Source organism: Neoarius graeffei, chromosome 4 (genome assembly GCF_027579695.1).
Source record: "Neoarius graeffei isolate fNeoGra1 chromosome 4, fNeoGra1.pri, whole genome shotgun sequence".
Lineage (NCBI taxonomy): Eukaryota > Metazoa > Chordata > Actinopteri > Siluriformes > Ariidae > Neoarius > Neoarius graeffei.
The window spans coordinates 18,975,568-19,001,760 of record NC_083572.1 but is presented as its reverse complement, the minus strand read 5'-3'; the positions used below and the strand labels follow the sequence as shown (position 1 = coordinate 19,001,760).

At 45.3% G+C, this 26,193-nt stretch overlaps 1 protein-coding gene across 1 annotated transcript in view; it reads right to left on the bottom strand.

Moving 5' to 3' along the window:
* asic4b (acid-sensing (proton-gated) ion channel family member 4b) overlaps positions 1–26,193 on the bottom strand; it is a 171,027-nt gene that overhangs the window by 35,878 nt on the left and 108,956 nt on the right. The window contains exons 4-9 of the mRNA XM_060918156.1: positions 19,971–20,124; positions 19,375–19,428; positions 19,049–19,202; positions 15,293–15,384; positions 12,908–12,987; positions 12,141–12,308 (exon numbers count right to left, since the gene is read on the bottom strand). Of these exons, the coding sequence (XP_060774139.1) occupies positions 12,141–12,308; positions 12,908–12,987; positions 15,293–15,384; positions 19,049–19,202; positions 19,375–19,428; positions 19,971–20,124 (702 nt within the window). The remainder of the gene's footprint in view (positions 1–12,140; positions 12,309–12,907; positions 12,988–15,292; positions 15,385–19,048; positions 19,203–19,374; positions 19,429–19,970; positions 20,125–26,193) is intronic.

The following is a 26,193-nucleotide window of genomic DNA, read 5'->3' as shown; positions in this document are numbered from 1 at the left end:
TAATTCGTTGTTCCACTGGCAGCCAGTGCAACTCTCTGAGGATTGGTGAGGCATGAGCATACCTCGGCTTGCGAGAAACAAGCCGAGCAGCACAATTCTGGACAGATTGTAGCCGCTGTATGAGATATTTTGGAAGACCGTACAAAAAAGCATTGCTATTATCCAATCTACATGTAACAAAAGCATGCACAAGAGCTGCCGTGGAATCTTCGGACAGATATTTTCTTATTTTGGCAATTTGTCTGATGCGAAAAAAAGCAGATCTAGTAAGAGAGTTGACATGTTTCTCTAGAGTTAAGCTGTTGTCCATTACAAAATCCAAGTTCCTAGCTGACATCAAGGGCTCTACAACATAGTCATTAATAGAGATACAATCAAGTGAAGGACAAGGGCAGTATTTTGAACTGATAATTAAAAATTCAGACTTGTCACTATTAAGCTTTAGCTTGTTTACCCTCATCCAGCTATCTATTTCAGTCGCACAGGCCTCTATTAAGCTCACGGCTGATGCTTGCCCTTCCCCACTCCGGGAATCAAAAAACAAGTACAACTGGGTATCGTCCGGGTAAAAATGGAAACCCATGTTATACTTCCTCACGATATCCCCAAGTGGCGAAGTGTAAAGCAAATAAAGAATAGGGCCTAGGACAGAGCCCTGAGGTACCCCACAGACCAGTGGCTGGTGTAAAGACTTCACTCCTCTGATTTCCACATACTGAAATCTATTACTAAGGTACGATTTTAACCAGGAGAGAGCCAAACCACAGATACCAAAACGATGACTCAGCCGGTTGAGCAAAATTTCATGGTCAACAGTATCAAATGCAGCCGATTAAATCTAGGAGTAGCAGTATAACGGACCGATGGTTGTCTAATGCAACAAGAATATCATTGTTAAATCTAACTAGTGCAGTCTCAGTGCTATGGTATGAAGCTGCTTATAGGCGGACTGAAAAATTTCATCTAAATTATTACATATTATATAGTCAACAAGCTGGATAGCAACTACTTTTTCAGTAAGTTTAGAAATAAATATTAGGTTTGAAATAGGCCTAAAATGAGCAAAAATTTCAAAATCAAGGCGTGGCTTCTTAAGTAGAGGGTTCAAAAGAGTTAGTTTAAAACAGTCTGGTACCATATCTGTGAATATTCTCAGTCATCCAGGTCATAGTAACTATGGGTGGTAAAAGAGAGCAACTGGACTTGCTTGAAGATTCTTGAAGACGTTTCACCTCTCATCCGAAAGGCTTCTTCAGTTCTGTCTGACTGGTAGGGAGTATCAGGTATTTATCCTCTCATGGATGAAAAGCTCATCTAAGGTGTCGTTGAGTCATCCTGTTGGTGTGGGTCACTGGGGGCTGAATGTGAATGGCCTCGAGAGTCATTAGGGTGATCAATAGATTGCCCGTTAAGGTGATCAATGGAATGCTGATTCTCTCTGTCCTCCTGTGAGCCACTGAAAACAGCTGGGTTTTGGTGTGCATTCAGTTGTCTGGTAAGTGTGCCAAGGACTGCATTGTAGGTGGCTGATAAATTATGTCTTAGACCCCCACCTCTGTTCAGTGATGGCCGTTCCAGGTTGACAAAAATGGCTTCTTTAACTCCTCGCTCATACCAACGATCCTCTCTGGCTAAAATGCGTACGTTGGAATCCTGAAATGAGTGTCCTTTGTTGTTAAGATGAAGGTAGACAGCAGAGTCCTGGCCTGAGGAACTGGCTCTCCTGTGTTGAGCCATACGCCTGTGAAGCGGTTGCTTGGTTTCACCAATATACGAGTCCGTGCATTGCTCACTGCACTGAATTGCATACACCACGTTGTCCTGTTTGTGTCTGGGTATTCTGTCCTTAGGGTGGACCAATTTCTGCTTCAGGGTGTTACTGGGTCTGAAACGTACCGGAATGTTGTGTTTGTAGAAGATCCTCCTGAGTTTCTCAGATAGACCAGAAATGTAGGGAATGACAATGTTCTTGCGTTTGTTCCTGTTATCCTCCTTGTCCGTTATGTTCCTTTTCCTGCTCTTGAAAAAAGACCAGTTGGGATACCCACAGTTCTGAAGTGCTTTCCTGATGTGATTCTGCTCCTTCTCTTTTCCCTCTACCGTTGTAGGGATGTTCTGAGCCCTGTGTTGCAAGGTCCTAATGACCCCCAAAAGAGAAGGAGCAGAATCACATCAGGAAAGCACTTCAGAACTGTGGGTATCCCAACTGGTCTTTTTTCAAGAGCAGGAAAAGGAACATAACGGACAAGGAGGATAACAGGAACAAACGCAAGAACATTGTCATTCCCTACATTTCTGGTCTATCTGAGAAACTCAGGAGGATCTTCTACAAACACAACATTCCGGTACGTTTCAGACCCAGTAACACCCTGAAGCAGAAATTGGTCCACCCTAAGGACAGAATACCCAGACACAAACAGGACAACGTGGTGTATGCAATTCAATGCAGTGAGCAATGCACGGACTCGTATATTGGTGAAACCAAGCAACCGCTTCACAGGCGTATGGCTCAACACAGGAGAGCCAGTTCCTCAGGCCAGGACTCTGCTGTCTACCTTCATCTTAACAACAAAGGACACTCATTTCAGGATTCCAACGTACGCATTTTAGCCAGAGAGGATCGTTGGTATGAGCGAGGAGTTAAAGAAGCCATTTTTGTCAACCTGGAACGGCCATCACTGAACAGAGGTGGGGGTCTAAGACATAATTTATCAGCCACCTACAATGCAGTCCTTGGCACACTTACCAGACAACTGAATGCACACCAAAACCCAGCTGTTTTCAGTGGCTCACAGGAGGACAGAGAGAATCAGCATTCCATTGATCACCTTAACGGGCAATCTATTGATCACCCTAATGACTCTCGAGGCCATTCACATTCAGCCCCCAGTGACCCACACCAACAGGATGACTCAACGACACCTTAGATGAGCTTTTCATCCATGAGAGGATAAATACCTGATACTCCCTACCAGTCAGACAGAACTGAAGAAGCCTTTCGGATGAGAGGTGAAACGTCTTCAAGAATCTTCAAGCAAGTCCAGTTGCTCTCTTTTACCACCCATAGTTAGTCTGGTACCATAGCAGAATCAATAGATAAGTTCACAATTTTCATCATGACCGGGAGTAAAACTGTCAAGCATTCTTTCAAGACAGAAGCTGGAACTGGATCTAGAGCACATGACTTTATCTTGGAAGAACAAACAAGACTGGATACTGCTCTTCCGTGACCTCCATAAAGCTTGATAATGCACAACTTGCAGGCGGCGAGGTACGGTATCCAGAACAACAGGTGCAGACCCAGAGACATCCGCAAGAGAGTCCAATGAAGATCATAGGTTAACTATTTTCTCACAGAAAAAGTTAACAAATTCATTCGCCAGGGCGTGATCCGAAAAAGATGAAGGATAGCGAGCCTCAACCTTGGTGTGTAATAGCTTGTCGACAGTCTCAAAAAGAACTCTCTGATCGTTATTTGAGCCCTCAATAACATCATGATAGTAAGAAATCTTCGATGTCCTCAGTAGACTATTTACAACATCACACTGAATAACATCGCGGTGATAATCACTAGACCAGCCTGACGATCTCCAGCGCCGCTCAAGCGCCCTCCTCTTTTTCTTTTCATTGGCAATCTCATCTGTAAACCATGGAGAGTAAGGAAGAATATTTACAATTTTTGTCTTCAGAGGGGCATGAGCATTAAGCATCGATTTCAAAGTGACGTTATATTGTCCAACGAGGACTTCAAGATCATCAGCAGGGTCCAAAACCAAACAGGAGTTACTGAGTTCATGACAGAACTCGGTAAAATCAATGGAACGTATCTTGTGAAAAGTTATTTCTTTCCTTTCAAGAGGAGGTTTTTTGAACTGCAACTCACAATGGACGACAAAATGATCAGAAATGCGATTGCCCACACGACAGTTAGAAACAAGGCCATCCTCATTGGCCCATGTGATGATCAAATCGAGGGTGTGGCCGTCTCGGTGAGTAGCACCAACAACATGTTGTTTCAAATCAAAAGAGTCCAAAATACTCATAAACCGCCTTGTGTCCAAGTCATTTGGTTGATCTACATGGAAATTAAAGTCACCAGCCATTAATAAAAGTCCAGGAGCCAGATTTAGGTGTTCAAGATATGTAGAAAATTCGTCCAGAAATAGAGCAACGCTAAGACCATTTGTAGTAAACAGAGGAGGACGATAAATATTAACCAGTCTCAGATTGTAATTTCCAGACGATTTCAAGACCGCTTCGTAGGCCTCAAAACTCTTAAAATCAGCCAGCTGTTGTTTGACTACTTTGAAAGATTTCCTAGTCAGGAGGGCAACTCCACCACCATCAGAAGTAGTTCTGGGATCATGAAAGAAATTACAACCAGCGGGACAGATATCAAAGCAAAAGAAAGCATCGAAATCGTTATTGCGAAGCCAAGTTTCAGTGATTGCTAAAATGTCAACATCATGCTCAATAATAAAATCATTGAGCATAAGAGTCTTGTTTCTAATAGATCTGGCATTGACAAGAGCAAAATTACAGAGCTGAGGACCTTGAACAAATTCCAGTGGAGCCCATAGAGAAATCAAAATCAAATTGCTATTTATGACACCAGTACGCAATGAGGCGAAACTTGTCGAAGCAAAACGAGTCTCTTCAGATGAAATAATCGTAGGAATTTTCCTGCGTCCAGCTCGGCTTCCGCGATAGCGAAAAATACCAGCGTTTTTTAGTTCAGAAAGTATTGGAACAGGAAGCAAAGTATCAAAAACGCAGCGAAGTTTAAACAATTAGTTCCTTGTGTGTTAGGACTAGGACTGTTTTGGCCTCTAGAGGCTGCTGTTATTTCCTTTTCATGTCGTGTTTATTTTGGCCTCTAGAGGCCGCCACTGTTCCTGTGTTTTGTGTTTGTGTTAATTGCCTAATTATCTTCACCTGTGTCCTTAATTAGTTTGTCTATTTATACCCCTGAGTTCAGTCCTCTTGTCACGGAGTCTTTGTGCTGTTATGTTTATCTCCAGTTTCCTTTGTACTGTGTTTTTTGATCTTCTTAGCTTTTGTATTTTTGCACTTTGCTTTTCTTTTGGATTATACTCTTTGGTTTTTTTTTGTCTTTTGTTTTGCCCTGTATATAGTGTATATAGTTTAAATAAACCTTTTGATTCTTTTTCTACTTCCGCCTCACGCCTCTGCATTTGAGTCATCCCCCTGGTGGCCTAGTGGGGGTTTGCTGGATTATCACACCAACGAACCAGGTTCGAATCCCAGCAAAACCCTAACAGAAAGACTCCGAGACAAGACCGACTCAGCAGAGGCTGCTTCAACTGTCTACCCGGCCAACCTTCAGGGAATTATGGCAGCTTTGACACGCTTCAGAGCAACCATGGACGCTCATGGACGTACGCTCACCAGCCAACGTGAGGCCCTCGCTCGCCACGAGGAACTGCTTCAGCAAATTGGGAAAACCCTGGCACAGCTGACATCTCTGCCTGCATCTCCTGCTCCTGATCCAGTTCCTGCTCCTGATCCAGCTCCCACTCCTGCTCCAGTGCCTCCTGCAATGCTGCCTTCTTCACCTCGCGAACCCAGCCTTCCTGCACCACAGAGGTATGACGGCAGGCACAGTGAGTGCCGAGAGTTCCTCACCCAGTGTCAACTCACCTTTGAGCTTCAGCCTACCACCTACACTACGGATCGCCGCAAGATTGCCTTTGTGATCACCTTATTAGCTGGTAAGGCGCGAGCCTGGGCTACTGCTATCTGGCAAAGACAGGGACCTGAGTGCTTTGATTTCCAGCTGTTTTCTGAAGAGATGCTTCGGGTCTTCGATCAGGCAGACATCAGTACCGACGCAGCCCGAAAGCTCATGTCCATCCGGCAAGGAGGAAGCGTCGCAGATTACGCCATCTCGTTCCGAACACTCGCAGCAGTAAGTGGATGGAACGAGACTGCCCTGGTGTCAGCCTTCCACCATGGTCTGTCTGACCCCATCAAGGACGGTCTGGCCTCTATTGGATGCCCAAGTGACCTCGAAACCCTCATCTCACATGCTATTCGTCTGGACAACAGGATGAGAGAACGCCACCAAGCCTTGAGCCCCTCCAGCCTCCCTACCTCTACCTGGAGACCGTCTACCTCCTTCAGTGACTGTCCAGAACCCATGCAAGTGGGTCGTACTCGCCTCTCCGCATCTGAGAGGGAGCGCAGAAGGAGGGACAAGTGCTGCATCTACTGTGGCAAGCCTGGTCACTTCCGAGCATCATGTCCCGAACTCTTGGGAAAAGGACCGCCCCGTCCAGCCGAGGGAGGGTTGTGACGGGGCCTACCCTCTCTCCCGGACTCCCTGGCCAAGGAATCTACATCCCGGTCTCCATCTCCTGGGGTGAGTCTGTCCACTCTTGTCAAGCTTTGATAGACTCAGGGGCGGCTGGGAACTTTATGGATATTCACTTCGCCCAAAGCATCAATATTCCGACTGCACCTCTTGAAGTCCCACTGTCTGTGTCTGCCCTCGATGGCCAAGCGTTAGGTGATGGAAGAGTCACCCAAGTTACTTCTCCAGTTTTCCTCCAGTCTCAAGGTCACAAGGAAGAAATATCCCTGCACCTGATTCCTTCACCTGAGTTCCCAGTTATTCTAGGCCTTCCTTGGCTTACTCGCCACAACCCTCGCATAGACTGGGTAACAAGCCAGGTTGTGGAATGGGGCCCTGCATGCCATGCCTCTTGTCTGCTCTCTAGCTCTCCTGTGTCTCCTGCCGAGCCCCCTGATCTCACCGAGTTATCTCAAGTTCCCACAGAGTACTGGGATCTCAAGGAGGTATTCAGCAAGAGCAGGGCCGCCGTTCTTCCTCCGCACCGGGCCTACGACTGTGCCATCGACTTGCTCCCTGGGACTACCCCTCCTCGTGGCAGACTGTTTTCCCTCTCTCAGCCAGAACGCAAGGCCATGGAGGAATACCTCAAAGATGCCCTGGTCTCTGGGTTTATTCGACCCTCCACTTCACCTGCTGGAGCCGGCTTCTTCTTTGTCGGCAAGAAGGATGGGGGGCTCCGACCATGTATTGATTACAGGGGCCTGAATAAGATCACTGTGCGCAACCGATATCCCCTTCCGCTGATGTCCACAGCTTTCGACCTGCTCCAAGGCGCCACCGTCTTCACCAAGTTGGACCTACGGAACGCATACCACCTCATCCGTATCCGACAGGGAGACGAGTGGAAGACTGCCTTTAACACCCCGTCTGGGCACTACGAATACCAGGTGATGCCCTTCGGACTCACCAACGCACCAGCTGTTTTTCAGGCCCTAATCAACGACGTCTTAAGGGACATGATTAACCTATACGTTTTTGTCTACCTCGACGACATCCTTATCTTTTCCAAGACCGTGCAGGAGCACCGCCACCATGTCCGCCAGGTTCTCCAGAGGCTGCTACAGAACAATCTGTTCGCCAAGGCCCAGAAATGCGAATTTCATGTTCCCGAGGTCTCCTTTCTGGGATTTATTGTACGGACAGGCCAACTCCAAATGGACCCTGCCAAGACCCTGGCCGTCCGGGATTGGCCTACTCCCAAGTCCGTTAAGGAGGTTCAGCGGTTCTTAGGATTCGCTAACTTCTACCGCAAGTTCATCAGGAACTTCAGTTCTGTGGCAGCACCCATGTCTGACCTCACCAAAGGGACAGGTGGATCTTATGGCTGGTCTCCTCAGGCAGAAAAGGCGTTCAAAGACCTCAAGGACCGCTTCTGCACGGCACCCATTCTGGTTCTCCCGGACACCTCCCAACCATTCATCGTGGAGGTGGACGCCTCGGACAGTGGTGTCGGCGCGGTGCTCTCTCAACGTTCGGAAGGAAAGCTGCACCCCTGCGCTTACTTCTCCCACCGCCTGAGTCCTGCTGAGTCCCGGTACGATGTGGGGGATCGAGAACTGCTAGCGGTCAAACTGGCCCTTGAGGAGTGGAGGCACTGGCTGGAGGGAGCACAACATCCATTCCTGGTTTGGACTGACCACAAGAACCTGGAGTACCTCCAGCAAGCCAAGAGACTGAACCCTCGACAGGCTAGGTGGGCCCTGTTTTTCAGTCGGTTTGACTTCACCCTCTCATACCGCCCCGGCTCCAAGAACACGAAACCTGACGCACTGTCCAGACTGTTCTCTGCCACTAACAGGGAGAATGAAGTCGGGCCTATTATCCCTGTGTCCCAGATTGTGGCCCCTGTCCGCTGGGGTATTGAGGAGGCTGTCCGACGAGCCCAACGCCAGGACCCCGGTCCTGGGACGGGGCCACCAGGCCTCTTGTACGTCCCACATCAAGCCCGGGCCAAGGTTCTCCAGTGGGGTCACTCTTCCCCTCTCACCGCCCACCCGGGAGCTCGGAGGACCCTGGACTTCCTGAAAAGACGCTTCTGGTGGCCTAACATGGAGAAGGAAGTAAGGTCATTTGTCCTGTCCTGTGAGGTTTGCACCAGAACCAAGAACCCACGACAGCGTCCCCAGGGTCTCCTGCATCCTCTGACCATTCCCCGGCGTCCCTGGTCCCACGTGGCAGTCGACTTTATCACGGGTCTCCCTGAGTCACAAGGTAACACGGTCATTTTGGTCTTAGTTGACAGATTCTCCAAGGCCTGCCGCTTCATACCACTGTGCAAACTCCCCTCTGCTCTTGAAACTGCGAAACTTTTGTTTAATCATGTCTTCCGAGTCTTTGGTCTTCCACAGGACATCGTCTCAGACCGAGGGCCCCAGTTCTCCTCCCGAGTGTGGCACGGGTTCTGCAAGGTCATCGGAGCCACTGCCAGCCTCTCCTCTGGGTTTCACCCACAGTCCAATGGTCAGACGGAGAGGCTCAACCAGGACCTGGAAACCACCCTGCGAGGCCTGGCTATGGATAACCCGACATCGTGGAGCACCTGGCTGCCATGGGCGGAGTACGCCCACAACACCCTGCAGTCATCGGCCACCAAGCTGTCGCCATTCCAGTGCCAATTCGGGTTCCAGCCACCTCTGTTCCCGGACCAGGAGGAGGACGCGGGGGTGCCCTCGGTCAACCAATATGTGAGACGGTGTCGCAAGACCTGGAGCAAGGTCAGGAAGACCCTCATACAGACCTCCAGAACCAACCAGACTCAGGCCAACCGCCATAGAAGACCTGCACACGCTTTCCGCCCTGGGCAGCGTGTTTGGCTGTCCACTAAGGACCTTCCACTGCGGGTGGAGAACCGCAAGCTTGCTCCTCGCTACATTGGCCCCTTCAAGGTGGTGCGCAGGGTGAACCCTGTCTCCTACCGGCTCCAGTTGCCCCGGACTCTGAGGATCAACCCCACTTTCCATGTTTCCCTGTTACGGCCCATACTGACGTCTACGTATGCCCCTGCCCCTAGGAACCCCCCACCCCCCCGCATCTTCCAGGGGCAGACTGTGTTCACTGTGAATCGCCTGCTTGACTCCCGCCGGGTCCGCGGCGGGTTGCAATATCTGGTGGACTGGGAGGGCTATGGTCCTGAGGAGCGCTGCTGGGTTCCTGCTCGGGATGTCCTTGATAAAGAACTATGTCGGGACTTCCATTCGGCCCATCCGGATCGCCCTGGGAACGTCAGGAGACGCTCCTAGAGGGGGGGGTCCTGTTAGGACTAGGACTGTTTTGGCCTCTAGAGGCTGCTGTTATTTCCTTTTCATGTCGTGTTTATTTTGGCCTCTAGAGGCCGCCACTGTTCCTGTGTTTTGTGTTTGTGTTAATTGCCTAATTATCTTCACCTGTGTCCTTAATTAGTTTGTCTATTTATACCCCTGAGTTCAGTCCTCTTGTCACGGAGTCTTTGTGCTGTTATGTTTATCTCCAGTTTCCTTTGTACTGTGTTTTTTGATCTTCTTAGCTTTTGTATTTTTGCACTTTGCTTTTCTTTTGGATTATACTCTTTGGTTTTTTTTTGTCTTTTGTTTTGCCCTGTATATAGTGTATATAGTTTAAATAAACCTTTTGATTCTTTTTCTACTTCCGCCTCACGCCTCTGCATTTGAGTCATCCCCCTGGTGGCCTAGTGGGGGTTTGCTGGATTATCACACCAACGAACCAGGTTCGAATCCCAGCAAAACCCTAACATTGTGTAAGTCATGATGGTTGAACGAACATGCAAATTCGGGACCGAAGCAACGTTTGAAAGCAATAAGTTCGGAAGTGAAGATACAGGTCTGGGGTTTCGAGACATGTCCACAAAGATAGTTATGTCCACGGGAGGATCATGTCCAGCAACAAGGAGAGACATCTGGCCATGTTTGTTCCATTTTGAGACACTGAAAGACATCTTCTTAAATCCACACTTCGCCAAATTGATTTTAAACTTCCCGCCATTGTTGTAGTTGTTAAAAAGTATTTTGAGACCAAAAGCAGACTCAAAACATCCTTGAGATCTTGAATAAAGTGCCAAACGATCAAAACCATCATTAGGAAAACATCTATCCAAATCATGTAAGGCAAACTGACAAATACGCTACGTTCACACTGCAAGGCTTAATGCTCAATTCCGATTTTTTTGTGAAGTCCGATTTTTTTGTGAGGTCGTTCACATTAACAAATATATGCGACTTGTATGTGATCCTCAGTATGAACGAAAAGCGACCTAAAAGTGTTCCGCATGCGCATTGCAGGATACGACGACGTCACACGCAGTGAGCATGGCCAGTGTTTACGGAAGTAAAACCGCCCGGTTGTGGTATGACCCATCCAATCTAGCTTGAATAGCTGCATCCCCCCAAATGGAAATCAGCTCCCTAACCTCTGCGTCCTTCCATTGAGAAGATTCAGAACCTTCACAGCCCGAAGCGTCCCTCGCATTGATGTCATGCGCAGGGGTGCAGATACGTTTTTTGAACTGGGGGGGGACAAAAAACTGGAGGGACAAAGCTGCCAGCAAACCAACCCCAACCCCGATATACCTGTCAAACTTGTTGTGGGTTACCATAGCAACCAAGCTCGAGCTCGCAACCTGTGCAGTCTGCGCAGCTCAACCAACCGAATATCAGTCTTTGTTTTGTTTTATGTGAGTTGTTGCAACTATGTATACACTGCCATGCACCTCAATAAACCGAATGGTAATTAGTCTTTTGATTTTTCCGTGAGGTTTGCCTTATGCAAAGAAAGACAGCATAGACGTTTTTTCTTCCCTATAAGTGGGGGGGACCGAACGAGGTGAATTTAAATCTGGGTGGGACGAGTCCCACCCTCTATCTGCGCCCGTGATTATGCGCCATGTTGTTGTAACTTTTTTTGAGAGACCCGCCGCCTACTTCAGCGCAGAATAGTGACGTTTGTGGCTTGTTGATGACGTGTAAGTCGGATGAATGCGACCTGGCGGTTCAGACTGAAGTCGCATATGAAAAGAGCGGATAGGAATCGGAATTAGGACCACATATCCAAACGGCCTGGGTCGGATTTGAAAAAATCGGATCTGTGTCGTTCATATTGTCAATAAAAGATCGGATACAGGTCACATATGGGCGAAAAGATCGGATTTGAGTCACTTCAGCCTGCAGTGTGAACGTAGCCAAAATAATAACGAAAAAATTCATAAAAAGCAGAGAACTAAAACTCCCAGTGGCTGCCATGCCGGCGCCTGCGCAGAACCGGCATAATATTCTCCTTTATTAGAATAGACTGAATATTTAGTATATTATGTATTTATTTATTCAGCACCTTAACTCCAAGCCAAATTCCTTGTAGTTGCAACAATTGCTTGGCAATAAAGCTTTTTCTGATGCTGATGAAGTGAATTGGTTGGATCAGCTCTTATTTAGGGGTTTCATATGAAAGGGAGTGAATACCTATGCACGCTCCAGATTTCTTTTTTTTCCCATCTTAATTATCGTGTCACAATAAAAAAAAAACAATTTGCACCTTTAAAGTTGTAGACATGTTGTGTAAATAAAGTGGTGCTAACCCTCCAAAAATCCATTTTAATTCCAGCTTGTAATGCAACAAAACAGGACAAACACCAAGAGGAACGAATACTTTTGCAAGACACTGTATTTGAGCAAATTTCTGAACATGTGCTACAGAGTTTTCCATTCTGAGAGGTCATCTCTGAGTTCAGTAAAACAAATGAAATACTCAAAGGTTTTCTTTAATTCCTTGGACTTACTCTGGGCTTGAATTCCTCTAGTCTGACTGTTGCAATAGTGCTTGGTGTTAGCTGCGACCTTAGATTCAGATCACGGTGGTTCTTTGTTCTCTGGATTTGGTTCCTCTGGCTCTGTTGGTTCTGGTACTTTTGTGGTCTCAGTAGTCTTTTGAGCCTATATTTGATTACCTTAAAGTGGGACAGAAATATGATTAAAGACAGTAAAGCAACGAAGAGAGACAAGATAAATGAGAGAAAAGAGTGTAATACAGACAGGATAACCTAATCTCAACAGGGATTATGTAAATAATGCTTTCCACATCTTGCTTTACACAATGTGCAAATGTTGTGCATGTTTTATACAAAAAAAGAACAATAAAAATTAAAAATGTGAAAAGAAATTGAATAAAAAGACATTTCGTATTTTATCCATAAAGTATATGTATACACTCTCTCTCTTCCACCCCCCCTCCCCTTTTCAGGTCACCTTGTACTCAGACAACTTTTGTGTCAGAATTTGGGGTGTGATGACATTTGAGATTTCTGAATATATATGAGGAAAGATTTCCAATTTCCAACCAATTCTGTCCAGGCACAACACTGTCCCTGAATTCCTATTACAGGATTGTCAGCGTGACTCACAGCATCTCAGAAACAGCATATTATAAAGGGGCTTTTTTTGTCCTTCAACTCAATTGTCCTTTTCTTTTAATTATTAACAAAAGATTCTATGCACCATACAATCAAAAGAGGGTGCAATAGGGTGTAACAACAATGACAAACTGTACCTCATAGATGTAATCAAGTATCTCTAATATTGTGAGAACACTGGCTCCAATGAAAAGTCCCATCTGGCCTCCGATGTCCCCTGAAAGTCACACAGACAAAAAGAAAGCTTTGTGTGAGAGTGAAAGCATAGGCATATTCATTGAAACCAAGTTCATGAACATTGTACTTAAAGGGATCTTCCAGTGGATTTATTCTCAAACTTATTTTAAGTAAAAGTAGTCACAGATTTCAAAAATCAAACTTTCATTTTCAGAGTTTGAGAAAAATCAATTTTCTTTAAAATGTCAGATGGGCTTCCTGTGGTAGTGATGTATGTGATGATGTCATGTAGTGGTCACTTGGAGCAACTCAGGTGTTTATATTCTGTTTATATCATAGTTTTGCTAGTTTTACAAGTATGTTTACCAAATTTATTTAGTTTTTATCCCCTGCTGGCTGAAAAGCCCGAAGAGGGATTATGTCGTGGCGATGTCCGTCCATCCGTCCGTCCCAGGAAAGGGTTCTCACCCTCTGAAACCAACTCCTCTCACAATTTTTAGAGGAACTTCACAAAACTTGGGAGAAGGCTTTGTTATAGGACAGTAATACGTATATTGCAATTTCGTTTGCAATATATTGTAGCGGCGGATATTGTGCTCTCAGAGCACTCTTGTTAAATAAGTATGCCTCATTGTGTAGCATAGAAATGCCACAATGATGCTATAAAGAAAGCACAAGCTGGAACTAGACTGCATTTCCACAGAGAAAATGCAAAGTGTGCTTACTCAATCATAGCGGAGGGTCACTGACAGAAACTGAATCAGCCATGAGACCTCACACTGCAAAATCTTTTTTTTTCACATGATCTAGAGAAAGTGTGTGTGTAGTGTGTGTGTGGCAAAGTGTCAGCGACAGAAATTGGATCAGACATGAGACTTCGTGCTGCAAAATCTTTTTTTCACATGATCTAGAGAAAGTGTATGTGGCAAAGTGTGTGTAGTGTGTATAGTGTGTGTGTAGTGTGTGTCATGTGTGTGGCTCTGTTCTCTAAAATATCAGCTTGAAGTGGCTCAGTGCGCAGCTGAGCTCTAAAATCTCTGTTTTAAACCATGCCACACACTCTCTTTGTTAATCTGCCCAGCACCAGCTGTAGATCATCTCATCTCATCTCATTATCTCTAGCCGCTTTATCCTGTTCTACAGGGTCGCAGGCAAGCTGGAGCCTATCCCAGCTGATTATGGGCGAAAGGCAGGGTACACCCTGGACAAGTCGCCAGGTCATCACAGGGCTGACACATAGACACAGACAACCATTCACACCTACGGTCAATTTAGAGTCACCAGTTAACCTAACCTGCATGTCTTTGGACTGTGGGGGAAACCGGAGCACCCGGAGGAAACCCACGCGGACACAGGGAGAACATGCAAACTCCGCACAGAAAGGCCCTCGTCAGCCACGGGGCTTGAATCCGGACCTTCTTGCTGTGAGGCGACAGCACTAACCACTACACCACCGTGCTGGCGCTGTAGATCATGTAAAAAAAAAAAAGAAAAGATTTTAGAGCGTGAAGTATAATGTTGCACTGAGAGTTGAGCCATTTTAAACTAAGATTTTAGAGTGCGCAGCCACACACACACACACACACACACACACACACACACACACACACACACTATACATACACTACACACACTTTGCCACACACACTTTCTATAGATCATGTGAAAAAAAAAAAGATTTTGCAGCGCGAGGTCTCATGTCTGATCCAGTTTCTGTTGGTGACACTTTGCCACAGCTGAGCAAGCACACTTGGCATTTTTTCTGCGGAAATGCAGTCTAGTTCCAGCTTGTGCTTCCTTTTTAGCATCATTGTGGCATTTCTATGCTACACAATGAGGCATACTTATTTAAAACCTGATAAATTTGGTAAAACATACTTGTAAAACTAGCAAAACTATGATGTAATCAGAGAATATAAACAGCTGAGTTGCTCCAAGCGACCACTACATGACGTCATCGCATACATCACTACCACAGGAAGCCCATCTGACATTTTAAAGACAATTCATTTTTCTCAAACACTATTTGGTCCCCGAGAATGAAAATTTGATTTTTGAAATCTGCAACTACTTTTACTTAAAATAAGTTTGAGAATAAACCTGCTGGAGGTTCCCTTTAAGTAGCTTTTTAATGATGTGTATGTAATTTGGTTTTATAATTTTGTCTTCATGCTTCCAAAATTCAAAAATTCACTTCGAGTTACTCCACGCTGTTTGCTGTCATGCAACTTGTACAAAATGAACATTTTAAAAATATTGTTTCTGATCTTCATGCTATCAGTGAGCGAACGGTTTGTGAATGTCATAAGAAAGTCTCGAGCACTTGCGTGCACGACAAACCCCACCTAACAGTCCAGCTATGTCGTATGCTTTCTTCTGCTCGATCGTTTCGTAGTTCAGGGCTTCAAAGTAAACATCCAGGACCAGGAAGTTGTCCCTGCAGTATTGGAGATAAGCAGCCAAAACGATGACATTCTTATAACATATTCAATATCCTATTGCTGAAAGAAAAAAAAATAGAAAGATGTCGCTTATTGTGCTGTTATAAATAAAGGATTGTCAGTGGCGAATACAGGGAGAAAAAATAATTACTGGAACGAACATAATCTCAATTTAGAGAAACCTATTTAAAAAAGTGCTACTTCATTTGGCCTATGCATGGAGGAGCCAAATTACATTTTCATTTTCAATATTGCAGTTTTACAAACAATAGTGAAGGAAATCGAGAGAGACTTTGTGATTATCAGAGAAGCTTGGACAGCTAAAAGATATATTTCTTTCCCATTGGCAAGCTTATTGTCCTGCTGTACTTGAACACAGTTAATTATTTTTTAGAAAGGAGCTCTTTCTATCATATTAACCAACTACAAGGTGTGTGTGTGTGTGTGTGTGTGTGTGTGTGTGTGTGTGTGTGTGTTATTTCTAGGTTTCTGAAACCCAGATGTTCTCATGAGATTTGCAAAACCAATCCAAGTCCTGTAAGTGAGGATGCTTTTTGACTCATATTGTGCATTTTAACTCAAAAGTCACATCAAACATATTTTGGTTTAGGTTTAGATTTAGATTGATGATGTAGAGATTCAGATGAAGTCAAATTTAAGTCCTAACAATAAGGAATAATATTAATTTATTTCATCTACATTCACTGAATATCAGGCTTGTAGTACTCGAGTCCGACTTGTGCTCTAATTTTAAGGACTCGTGACTTAATTTGGATTTGAGCACTGATGATTTGGACTCGGACTTATGCAGTAACTGCATTCGGACTCATAAATTGGAGACGAGGACTCAGATCTTTTCTTTATTTTTTTGTAACATGCCATAATAATTTGGCGTAAGATATTTATATCTACATTAATTTTGTACTAATTTTGTGCAAGAGTGTCACACCTGCATGCCTTGATGCATGCATCAGATAGACTCTTGGGCGCACTCTGGACAGCGTGCATGCCAAACGGACTCTCACGCGTGCACCGTAAACGACTCACACCTGCACAGGATTAAGGTGCAATCAGCCGCCTATATAAAAACTGTGAAAAACACTTACTTTGCGAAGTATTGAGTTGCATTGCTGACACATTACTGAGCCTTATTTCCTTGTTTGGTTTCCTGATTTCCTGTTTCTCGTCTTTGATTCTGCAGAGTCTATGATAGCCGGTTTGTGCCTCGCTCGACCTGTTGCCTGTTTGACCATTTTACAATTTTGCCTGCCATTCTGGATTGTTTACCTGTCTTCACTTGTATTAACAAACACACCTTCTGCACTTACATCCATCTCCCAACCATCTCTGACAGAATACTTCGCATTCCTTGACAAAGAGAATACACATTCACCTGTTCATATGTCATGTTCAGGAACAAACTCATGTTAATGGTGCTGAAACAGCCATCATCAGATAGTGTGGTTGGAGTGTTGGACTTGGACGCAACTTGGATCAGTAGTAGACTTGACTCGGACTTGAACACTGGGTACTTGAGACTGGACTCAGACTCAAGGTTTAGTGACTCGACTACAACACTGCTGAATATGAGCAATCGCATGCTCTGATTGGCTACTCTACTACTAGGATATCAACTCATATACCATGAGTAGATAAAAATAAAATGGTGGCGCGTATCAAGTCAGATAAATCACTTTGTGATCAAGTATTTAAAAGAAACAGAAATTGTTAAATAAAAGAATATAGTTTTCCCCCCCAGTATCTCTTGTTCCACACTCCATCCCAGTCAGTGGCAGTAATGCACCTTTAAGTTGGTTTGCCAACCACCAAAATAAGAAGAAAAGAAAATGGCAGAGCGTGTTACTGAACTAACTGAGGACGAAATAAAAACTCTACTCGAAAACAACCCCCCCCCAAATACAAAAAAAGCAACAAAATTTGGAATAAAAGTATTTGATGATAAGAACATATCTTTTTTATTTTTGAAGAATTATTATTATAGCATTTTTCACAAATCGCTACTGTCTTTTCGCCCTTTTTTACTTTCTAAGCAGAAATTATGTTGTCGGAAGTTCTGTATAAAGTTTTTATTTATTGACTTTGCAAAAAATAAAAATGCTCTGTTTTAGACTGGTACCAAAATTCAAAAAAGTGCTTATTTAAGGAGTTAAAGGCATTTTTGAGACAAAGTCGGCAAACAGTCTTATTTTGTCAATTTGGGTGTGCCGAATTCAAATCTGCAATATGCCGAGCTCTATCTGACCTCTGTTGACCTCTAGAGGTCATTGAACTTTGGGCCTGTAAACGTCTCAGCTGAACCCAGTTTCTCAGCTTTCTAAGGAATGAAATGTACTAAAATGATTAATGAAGTTAGCAAATGGCCTTGTTTGTTAAATGTTTGGGTGCTGAATTCATTTTTCATTTGTAAAACGACATATGACCTCTGATAACCTCAAGGTCATTAAACTTGGCTTATAGGCCTATGCATTTAACGGCATTTTTAAACTGACTTTACTCCCCCAAAAAGAATATGAACAGACAAAAAACAAATAGAAAGGAACAAATACAACATTAAATGCCAGTCCATGTACGTGACTTACTTTTCACAATGAGAATGCCTAGGCGATCACCTTACATAACATTGCATTACATTTAACGGTTATTGTTTATACAAAGCTACTGAAAAAAGGACAAATTCAGCAGCATACAAAATGTGGGGGCATACAGGGTATACAGGTTAATCAGGGTTAGTATATATGAGAGTTTTTTTCTTTGTTGTTTGTTTTTTGTTTTGTTTTGCTTTAAACGGGGTAAAGCCTTTACAAAAAACAAACAACAAAGAAATAAACTCTCATATATACTAACCCTGATTAACCTGTATACCCTGTATGCCCCCACATTTTGTATGCTGCTGAATCTGTCCTTTTTTCAGTAGCTTTGTATAAACAATAACCGCTAAATGTAATGCAATGTTATGTAAGGTGATCGCCTAGGCATTCTCATTGTGAAAAGTAAGTCACATGTACATGGACTGGCATTTAATGTTGTATTTGTTCCTTTCTATTTGTTTTTTGTCTGTTCATATTCTTTTTGGGGGAGTAAAGTCAGTTTAAAAATGCTGTTAAATGCATAGGCCTATAGGCCAAGTTTAATGACCTTGAGGTTATCAGAGGTCATATGTCGTTTTACAAATGAAAAATGAATTCAGCACCCAAACATTTAACAAACAAGGCCATTTGCTAACTTCATTAATCATTTTAGTACATTTCATTCCTTAGAAAGCTGAGAAACTGGGTTCAGCTGAGACGTTTACAGGCCCAAAGTTCAATGACCTCTAGAGGTCAACAGAGGTCAGATAGAGCTCGGCATATTGCAGATTTGAATTTGGCACACCCAAATTGACAAAATAAGACTGTTTGCCGACTTTGTCTCAAAAATGCCTTTGGGTGTCACAATTCTGGATTTTGGTACCAGTCTATTTCTCAAAATCCAGTGAATGTGGAGAGAATAAAACAGTTCTTCCACTCAGTTTCATCGTACATGGTTTATAGCCAATGCAACGTGTCATGCCTTGTCGGTGATCAGCTCATGTACGACTCGATTTCGTGGAATAACCGCTAAATATGTTTGTGTGTGTGGGTGTGTGTGCATACAAGTCACCTGATATACTCCTCAGTCTTGCGGTATTTGCGAGAGAGGTAGCGTGCTGACCCTTTGCTGGGAATTTTAACCATAGAGAGCTCTTTTGCATAACGTGTGACGTTACACGGAGTCTCGCACACACATGAATCTCCTGTGCTTACCTCCAGCAAAGCTTTATGAAGGACAAAATTAGAGATCTGTCACAAAGGATACTGTATATAACAACACTAACATTATAGTACTTCAGTTACTAGTTCAGTCCACATATATAAAGATAGAATAAAATCTAGCGCGGTGAAGTGTTGGGTGATTACTAATAAATTATTTTTTGGAGCAGATCTTACCAAGTGCTCTGTCGACACATTTCACTTTTGTTGGCGTACAGATGTCGGCATTTCCTGCAGAAAGACATTTGTTGCATTGAAAAGCCGAGACTGAAAGATAGAAACTCGAGCACTGTGTATGAATGCAGTGTTACATGAATAGGAATGATGTATGTAGATATGACATGTTGGTAAATGGAAAGATGAATAGATTTGACATGGTCAGTAAATAAATGGATGATTTATACTCTTTTGTATAAAATATAAGCGGAGTACTGCCCTCAGGCCAGTCACATTCTTCAAAAAAAATTATAATGATCAGACAAGAACGACAGAAAAGGCGATGGCGTGGAAAGAGGTCAGGATACTGAAAGCATGAATACCGATGAGGTATGTCATTCTTGCATATGACTGGCTCATCTAAGTGGAAAGCTCATTACATAAATGGCCCTGAAATCCCATTTCTGGCAAAGGCTTTGACTGACAAGTGTGAGGATGATTGATGGGTCTACTGATAGCCTGTGCCAGTCAATAAGAGTGAGTTTACAGACGGGACATGCATATTCATAACAGCTTATCAAGTGCATATATGTACATTCTTATTAACAGACACACACCTGGCATATGTATCATCCGACAGTTGCACTCTCTCTGAACCTGGACGCTCTCACAGTGCAGTCTGCAGGCACTCACGCTGTACGTGTCGTATCCAGGGATCACTGGCTCTGACGATGCACGACAGTTTCCCCATGGCTGCGGTAGGTACGACAGCTAATGGGAGGATTATGCACAGAGAACATCAGAGGAGGAAATCGCTTCATCTTGCAGAAAGTCCATCCCAAGCACAGAACTATCAGGGAAGCTATCACTGATAAGACCAAGCATTTATCAGTTGACCAGAATTAAGCTCTAAGTTGCATCCACCTACAGCAATGCTTTCTTGTACAATGTCATTCAATTGCGTATGTAGTCAAGCGTAACTAAAAGGTGATGTACTATACCCCTTTTCCACAAGTTGACACAGTTCTCTGAGGTCTTAATGAAATGTCTGGGAGACACTTTGGTCAAAATAGTACAAGGATAAAACACCACAGCTCCCTTCTCACCCTGTCTAAACATCCATCCATTATCTGTAACTGCTTATCCTGTGCAGGGCCACGGGCAAGCTGGAGCCTATCCCAGCTGACCATGGGCAAGAGGCAGGGTACATCCTGGATAAGTCGCCAGGTTATCGCAGGGCTGACACATAGAGACAAACAACCATTCACACCTATGGTCAACTTAGAGCCACCAATTAGCCTAACCTGCATGTCTTTGGACTGTGGGGGAAAATGGAGCACCCGGAGGAAACCCACGCAGACACATGGAGAACATGCAAACTCCACACAGAAAGGCCCCCATCAGCCACTGGGCTTGAACCCAGAACCTTCTTGCTGTGAGGTGACAGTCAGTGCGTTTACATGCACATCCAAATCGAGCTACTGTCGGTAATCGAGCTAAGGGTCCCAGCAGGGGTGCCAGAGAAATCCAATCCTACATGCACACAAGGAAATCGAGCTATTGTGTGAGGTACATTGTGCACCCGAGCCACAGGTGGCGCTACATGCCCCATCGTGTTGGTACACTTCCGGTTGTCGTCATGAAGAAGAGCTATTCAAGAGTATAAACAAAGTTATCAGTTCCGTGTTCACAAGAAGAGTGTTTGTATGCACGAACAGAAGTGTTCCTAATAAAATGGCCACTAAGTTGAAGTTGATCTGTAATGGTGAACATATTAACTGTTAGCCTGCTAACATGCTAATAACTTACCAACTAATTGGAAATGGGTGCGTACATGCCCAGACACAAGTGTTCCTAATAAAGTGGCGGCTAAGGTGAAGTGTCATGCCGACCGAGGCTGTTGTGTTTCCCACTTGTGGTCTCGTCACTCATCACTTCCGGAAGGGGCAGTGCTGAAGTAAGTAGCTCGACTACGTAGCTCGATAGGGTATACATGCACTAAGTAGCTCGGCTAAAATCGCATAATCTAGGTTGTGTAGCTCGATTACGGGAAATCAAGTTCGGTTCAATTTCAGCCTAGCTAAGGTGTTTCCATGGCATTTAGAACTTCGATTTCAGTCGAGCAACGGCAGAAATTCGATTTTCTCTATGTGCATGTAAACTCACTGACTGCTAACCACTACACCACCGTGCCACCCCCTGTTTAAACAGCCCTGTTCAAAACGACTGATTTGAGCGTCTGTTCCTATGATAATGAGCCACTGTCCCCCTCTTCCACCAGCCAATCAGGTAGTGCTTTCCTGATGAATGTCCATTCATAAAGGCAGTTCTCATGCCATGAGTGGAGCTCCTCAGATGAGGGGGGCATAATTCCCCTGAAAAGTGAGTTTTTCAAAATATGTCCCTTTAAAACTGGATTCAAGTTGTCAGACAGAATACTTGTGGGATTAATCAGAACTGTATGTAAAACACCAAAATAGGCACCACAAACTGTACCTGAATTGTCCACAGTCGCTACATGCCCCAATTCTTGGGTTTCAGTCACATGACTTTTCTTAGCGATTTCACTTCCCGTAAAACAGCTGATGGTCTAGCAAACCTAAACAGCTGCCGTAGTGCAAACAACTAGTGAGAACTTATCAGAGTATGCTCGTAATCTGGAAGCCACTGCTTGCTTTAGATATATTCAGAAGATTGCTATGTGCAATGGAATAGACCCCTACAGTCTGGGAAAGAAGGATTTGTTATACGATCTCGAAAACTACCCTTCAGTCGAGTTCCCCAACATCTCGAACTATCTGGTGTTGCAGACATCCTTCTATGCCGTAAGACAGATGAAAGCATGGAAGAGTACGGAGGTTTACAACTTTTTTTATGTGGCTGAGTAAAGGATCTCGGTATCAAGTCACTGCCGAATGAATCCTGTATTGTTTTTGCCCGTGTAAGTATGTTTTTTTTTTAAGCTTTTTGTTCGCGTCTTTACAATGAAGCGCTGCAAGTTGAAGTGTAAACAAACAACAGTTCGTTTGATTCTCACTTATGTTGGCTCTTATCTCTCAGGTAAATCATTCACAAAGATCATCAGAAACCCCTTTAAAGACCTGGATCTTAGTTAAACAAGACAGAGAAGTGATCACGGTGCATTGTAACTGGGTAAGAGTTTTCTTGCAACCTTCATGCATATGGACTTTATTATTCGTGGTTGTTTTGATCACGTGCACTTGCTGAAAGACTTGTTGAAAAGACTGCTAGGACACCCTGTTAAAGAAAGCGAAACATGCGTTGTTTTCAGTATGGCGGCCACTGAGTGAGGAGTACACAAAGAAACAGCTGGGGACTTTAGCACTTCATGACTAAAAAAATGTGCCGTAAAATAACAACACAAAGCAAGAAAAGTACTTGGAAAACACTAAGGACATAGCTGAGAGGGATCTACAAACCTTTCACAAAGTGATCACTGCAAACTCGAGCATGCTTTGATTTCAGTGAGAGGCTCAAAAGCCACCTTTCTCGACATCTTTTTGTGAAATCCTGTGTTCATTCACCCTTTTTTATTAGTTCACGGGGAACCCTGAAGAAACTTTTATCAGTTTCACAGTTTGATCGATTTGAACAACCTAAAACAATGCAAGCGTCAGGCATTTTTCATGCGAGCAATGCACCTTCTCCATACAAACACTTTGTCAACTGAGCTTTGGTAGACCACCAGCTAAAATTTTGAATAACTAATGAGGCGGATGTGATGTCACATGAAACCCAGCAATTAGACGGCCTAGTTACATTTAACACTTTTGTTCTCCAAATAATGTGAATCCATCTTGGTCTTCTTTTCCTACAAGTTATGACATGGAAAAATCCCTGTAGCAGTGGGGGTGTGGTCAAGCGTCGGTCTGTGAATGGAGTGCGGAGTCAGGGAAGGTAAGTGGCAGAATCACTGCACCCGATGGGAATTAACCTGTGTTTGTGTGTCTTCCCCAGTGACCGTGCCCTATAAGAGGAGAGGGAGAGCAGAGGAAGGGAGCTCTCTTCCCAACTAGAACACTTGTGTGCACTCGCGTGTGACTGGGAGAGTGTAAAGTAAAAGCTGAAAAGCTAAAATAAAAGAGTTTGTGAGAACTCAGTTCTGGCCTGCCGTGCTTCTGTGCTCCACCCACCTTAAACCATTTCTACAGTGGTGCTGACACTCGGTATCGGAGTACAGAAGAGAACAACCTCATGGAGTCCTCCCTCTTCAAGGACCTAGTCCATGCCCTCGCCATGGCCCAACAGAGCCAGCACCAGGCGCTGGTCGCCCTCCGGAAGGAGCAGGAACAACGGTTTGAAGCCCTGGTGCTGGCACAGCAGGAAGATCGCCAGGTGTTCCGGCACCTGCTTGCGTCGGCGGGGCCCACCATCACCACCGTCGCGGACCCTCCCCACCTCACCCTAACGAAGATGGGTCCGCATGACGACCCGGAGGCCTTCCTCGCTCTTTTTCAGCAGGCAGCAGAGGCGTAGGGTTGGCCGGTGGAACAGTGCGTGGCGCGCCTCCTCCCCCTGCTAACGGGCGAGGCGCAGCTGGCCGCACTACAGCTCCCCGCCAACAGCCGGCTGGTCTACGCCGACCTCTGCAGGGCCGTTCTCCAACATGTGGGGTGCACCCCGGAGCAGCAACGGCAGCGCTGGAGGAGGTCGGCCAGCCATTTGCGTTTGGCTAGCAACTCCGGGACGCCTGCCAGCGGTGGCTGAGGGCCGACAACCGTGATGCTGAGGGAATCATCGACCTGGTGGCGCTGGAACAATTCATTGCCCGACTTCCAGAAGGAACAGCGGAGTGGGTCCAGTGCCAGTGTCCGGCATCGCTGGATCAGGCCATCAAGCTGGCGGAGGACCATATGGCGGCTGTTCCAATGGCAGGATAGCATGTCTCCTCTTCTCCCCTCTCCTCTCTCTCTCCCCTTCTGTTACTCGAACTCACCCCATTCCCCCGCCACGGAGGCGGGGGCTGGATCCACCCCAGCCAGCCCACCGCACCCGCGGTGCCCTACCATTTCCTACTTCCATGTCTGTGTCTTCCCCCCCCTCAGGTGAGTGAGCTCCGGAACACCAGTGCAGAGGGAAAACCTGGGCTGGTATGCTGGCGCTGCGGGGAGCCGGGGCGCCTCCAGCATCAGTTCTAGGCCATGGAGGTGGGCGCGGTGGTCCAGATCCCCAATGCGCCAGGGACCGCCCTCGATCGGGCCGGAGCGTATCACATACCGGTGAGTATCCAAGGGGATATGTATCAGGCTTTGGTGGACTCCGGCTGTAATCAGACCTCAATCCACCAAAGCCTGGTGCAAGACGAGGCATTGGGGAGAGCACAATTGGTGAAGGTGTTGTGTGTAGTTGTGTGCACGGGGGTGTTCACAACTACCCTTTAGTGTCCCTTTAGTGTCGGTCCACATTCTATTTCAAGGGGGAAAATTTAGAGTAAAGGCGGCAGTTAATCCTTGCCTTACCCACTCGATAATTTTAGGGACTGATTGGCCGGGATTTAGGGAATTAATAGCACATTTAGTGAAGAGTGGGGCCTGCCATAATTTAGCGGGGGGAGGTCCCGGTGTGGCATTGGCAGGAGCAGCTGTCACAGAGCAATCTATGTCATCACCGCATCAGAGTGAGGAGCAGCAGGCTCCTCCTTCCTCTCTTGGGGAATCCCTCGCAGATTTCCCATTGAAGCAGTCGTGAGACGGGACTCTGCGGCATGCATTTGACTAAGTGAGAGTAATCGATGGTCAAATGCTTCAGCCAAACGTCACCCCATCCTTCCCCTATTTCTCCATTATTAAGGATAGGTTATACCGAGTGACGCAGGACACTCAGACTAAGGAACCAATAACACAGCTTTTGATCCCAAAGAGCCGCCGGGAATTTATATTCCAGGCAGCTCACTTTAATCCCATGGCCGGACACTTGGGGCAGGATAAGACACTAGCCTGAATAATGGCCCGGTTATATTGGCCAGAGATTTGTGTCGATGTCCGTAGGTGGTGTACAGCGTGCCACAAATGCCAGTTAGTAAATCCCACGGCCATTCCAAAAGCGCTTTTGCACCCCCTGCCATTAATCGAGACCCCGTTCGAAAGAATTGGGATGGATCTCGTCAGGCCATTAGACCGGTCAACACAAGGATATTGCTTTATTTTAGTCCTGGTGGACTATGCAACGCGATATCCAGAAGCAGTGCCTCTTCACAATATCTCAGCATGTAGTATTGCAGAAGCACTCTTCCGCGTCATCTCCTGAGTCGGAATCCCCAAAGAGATTCTGACTGATCAAGGCACTATGTTTATGTCATGCACACTGCACGAACTGTATGGGTTACTGCGAATTAAGCCTATCTGCACCAGCGTTTATCACCCACAAACGGATGGCTTAGTCGAATGGTTCAATCGCACCCTCAAGAACATAATTTGGAAATTTGTAAGCGAGGACGCACGCAACTGGGATAAATGGCTCGAGCCCCTGTTATTTGCAGTGCAAGAGGTCCCACAAGCCTCGACGGGGTTCTCCCCGTTCGAATTATTATACGGGAGTAAGCCACGTGGCATTCTAGATGTGCTGCGTGAAAATTGGGAGGAGGGACCTTCAACAAGCAAAAATGAAATTCAATATGTTATCAACCTGTGTGCCAAACTCCACACACTCACGCACCTAACCCAGGAGAATTTGCAGCAGGCCCAAGAACATCAAGTCCGTCTGTATGACAGGGGCACGTGCCTTAGGGAATTTACACCAGGAGATAAAGTACTCGTGTTGTTGCCCACATCAAGCTCCAAATTGATCGCCAGGTGGCAAAGGACCCTTTGAGGTCACACG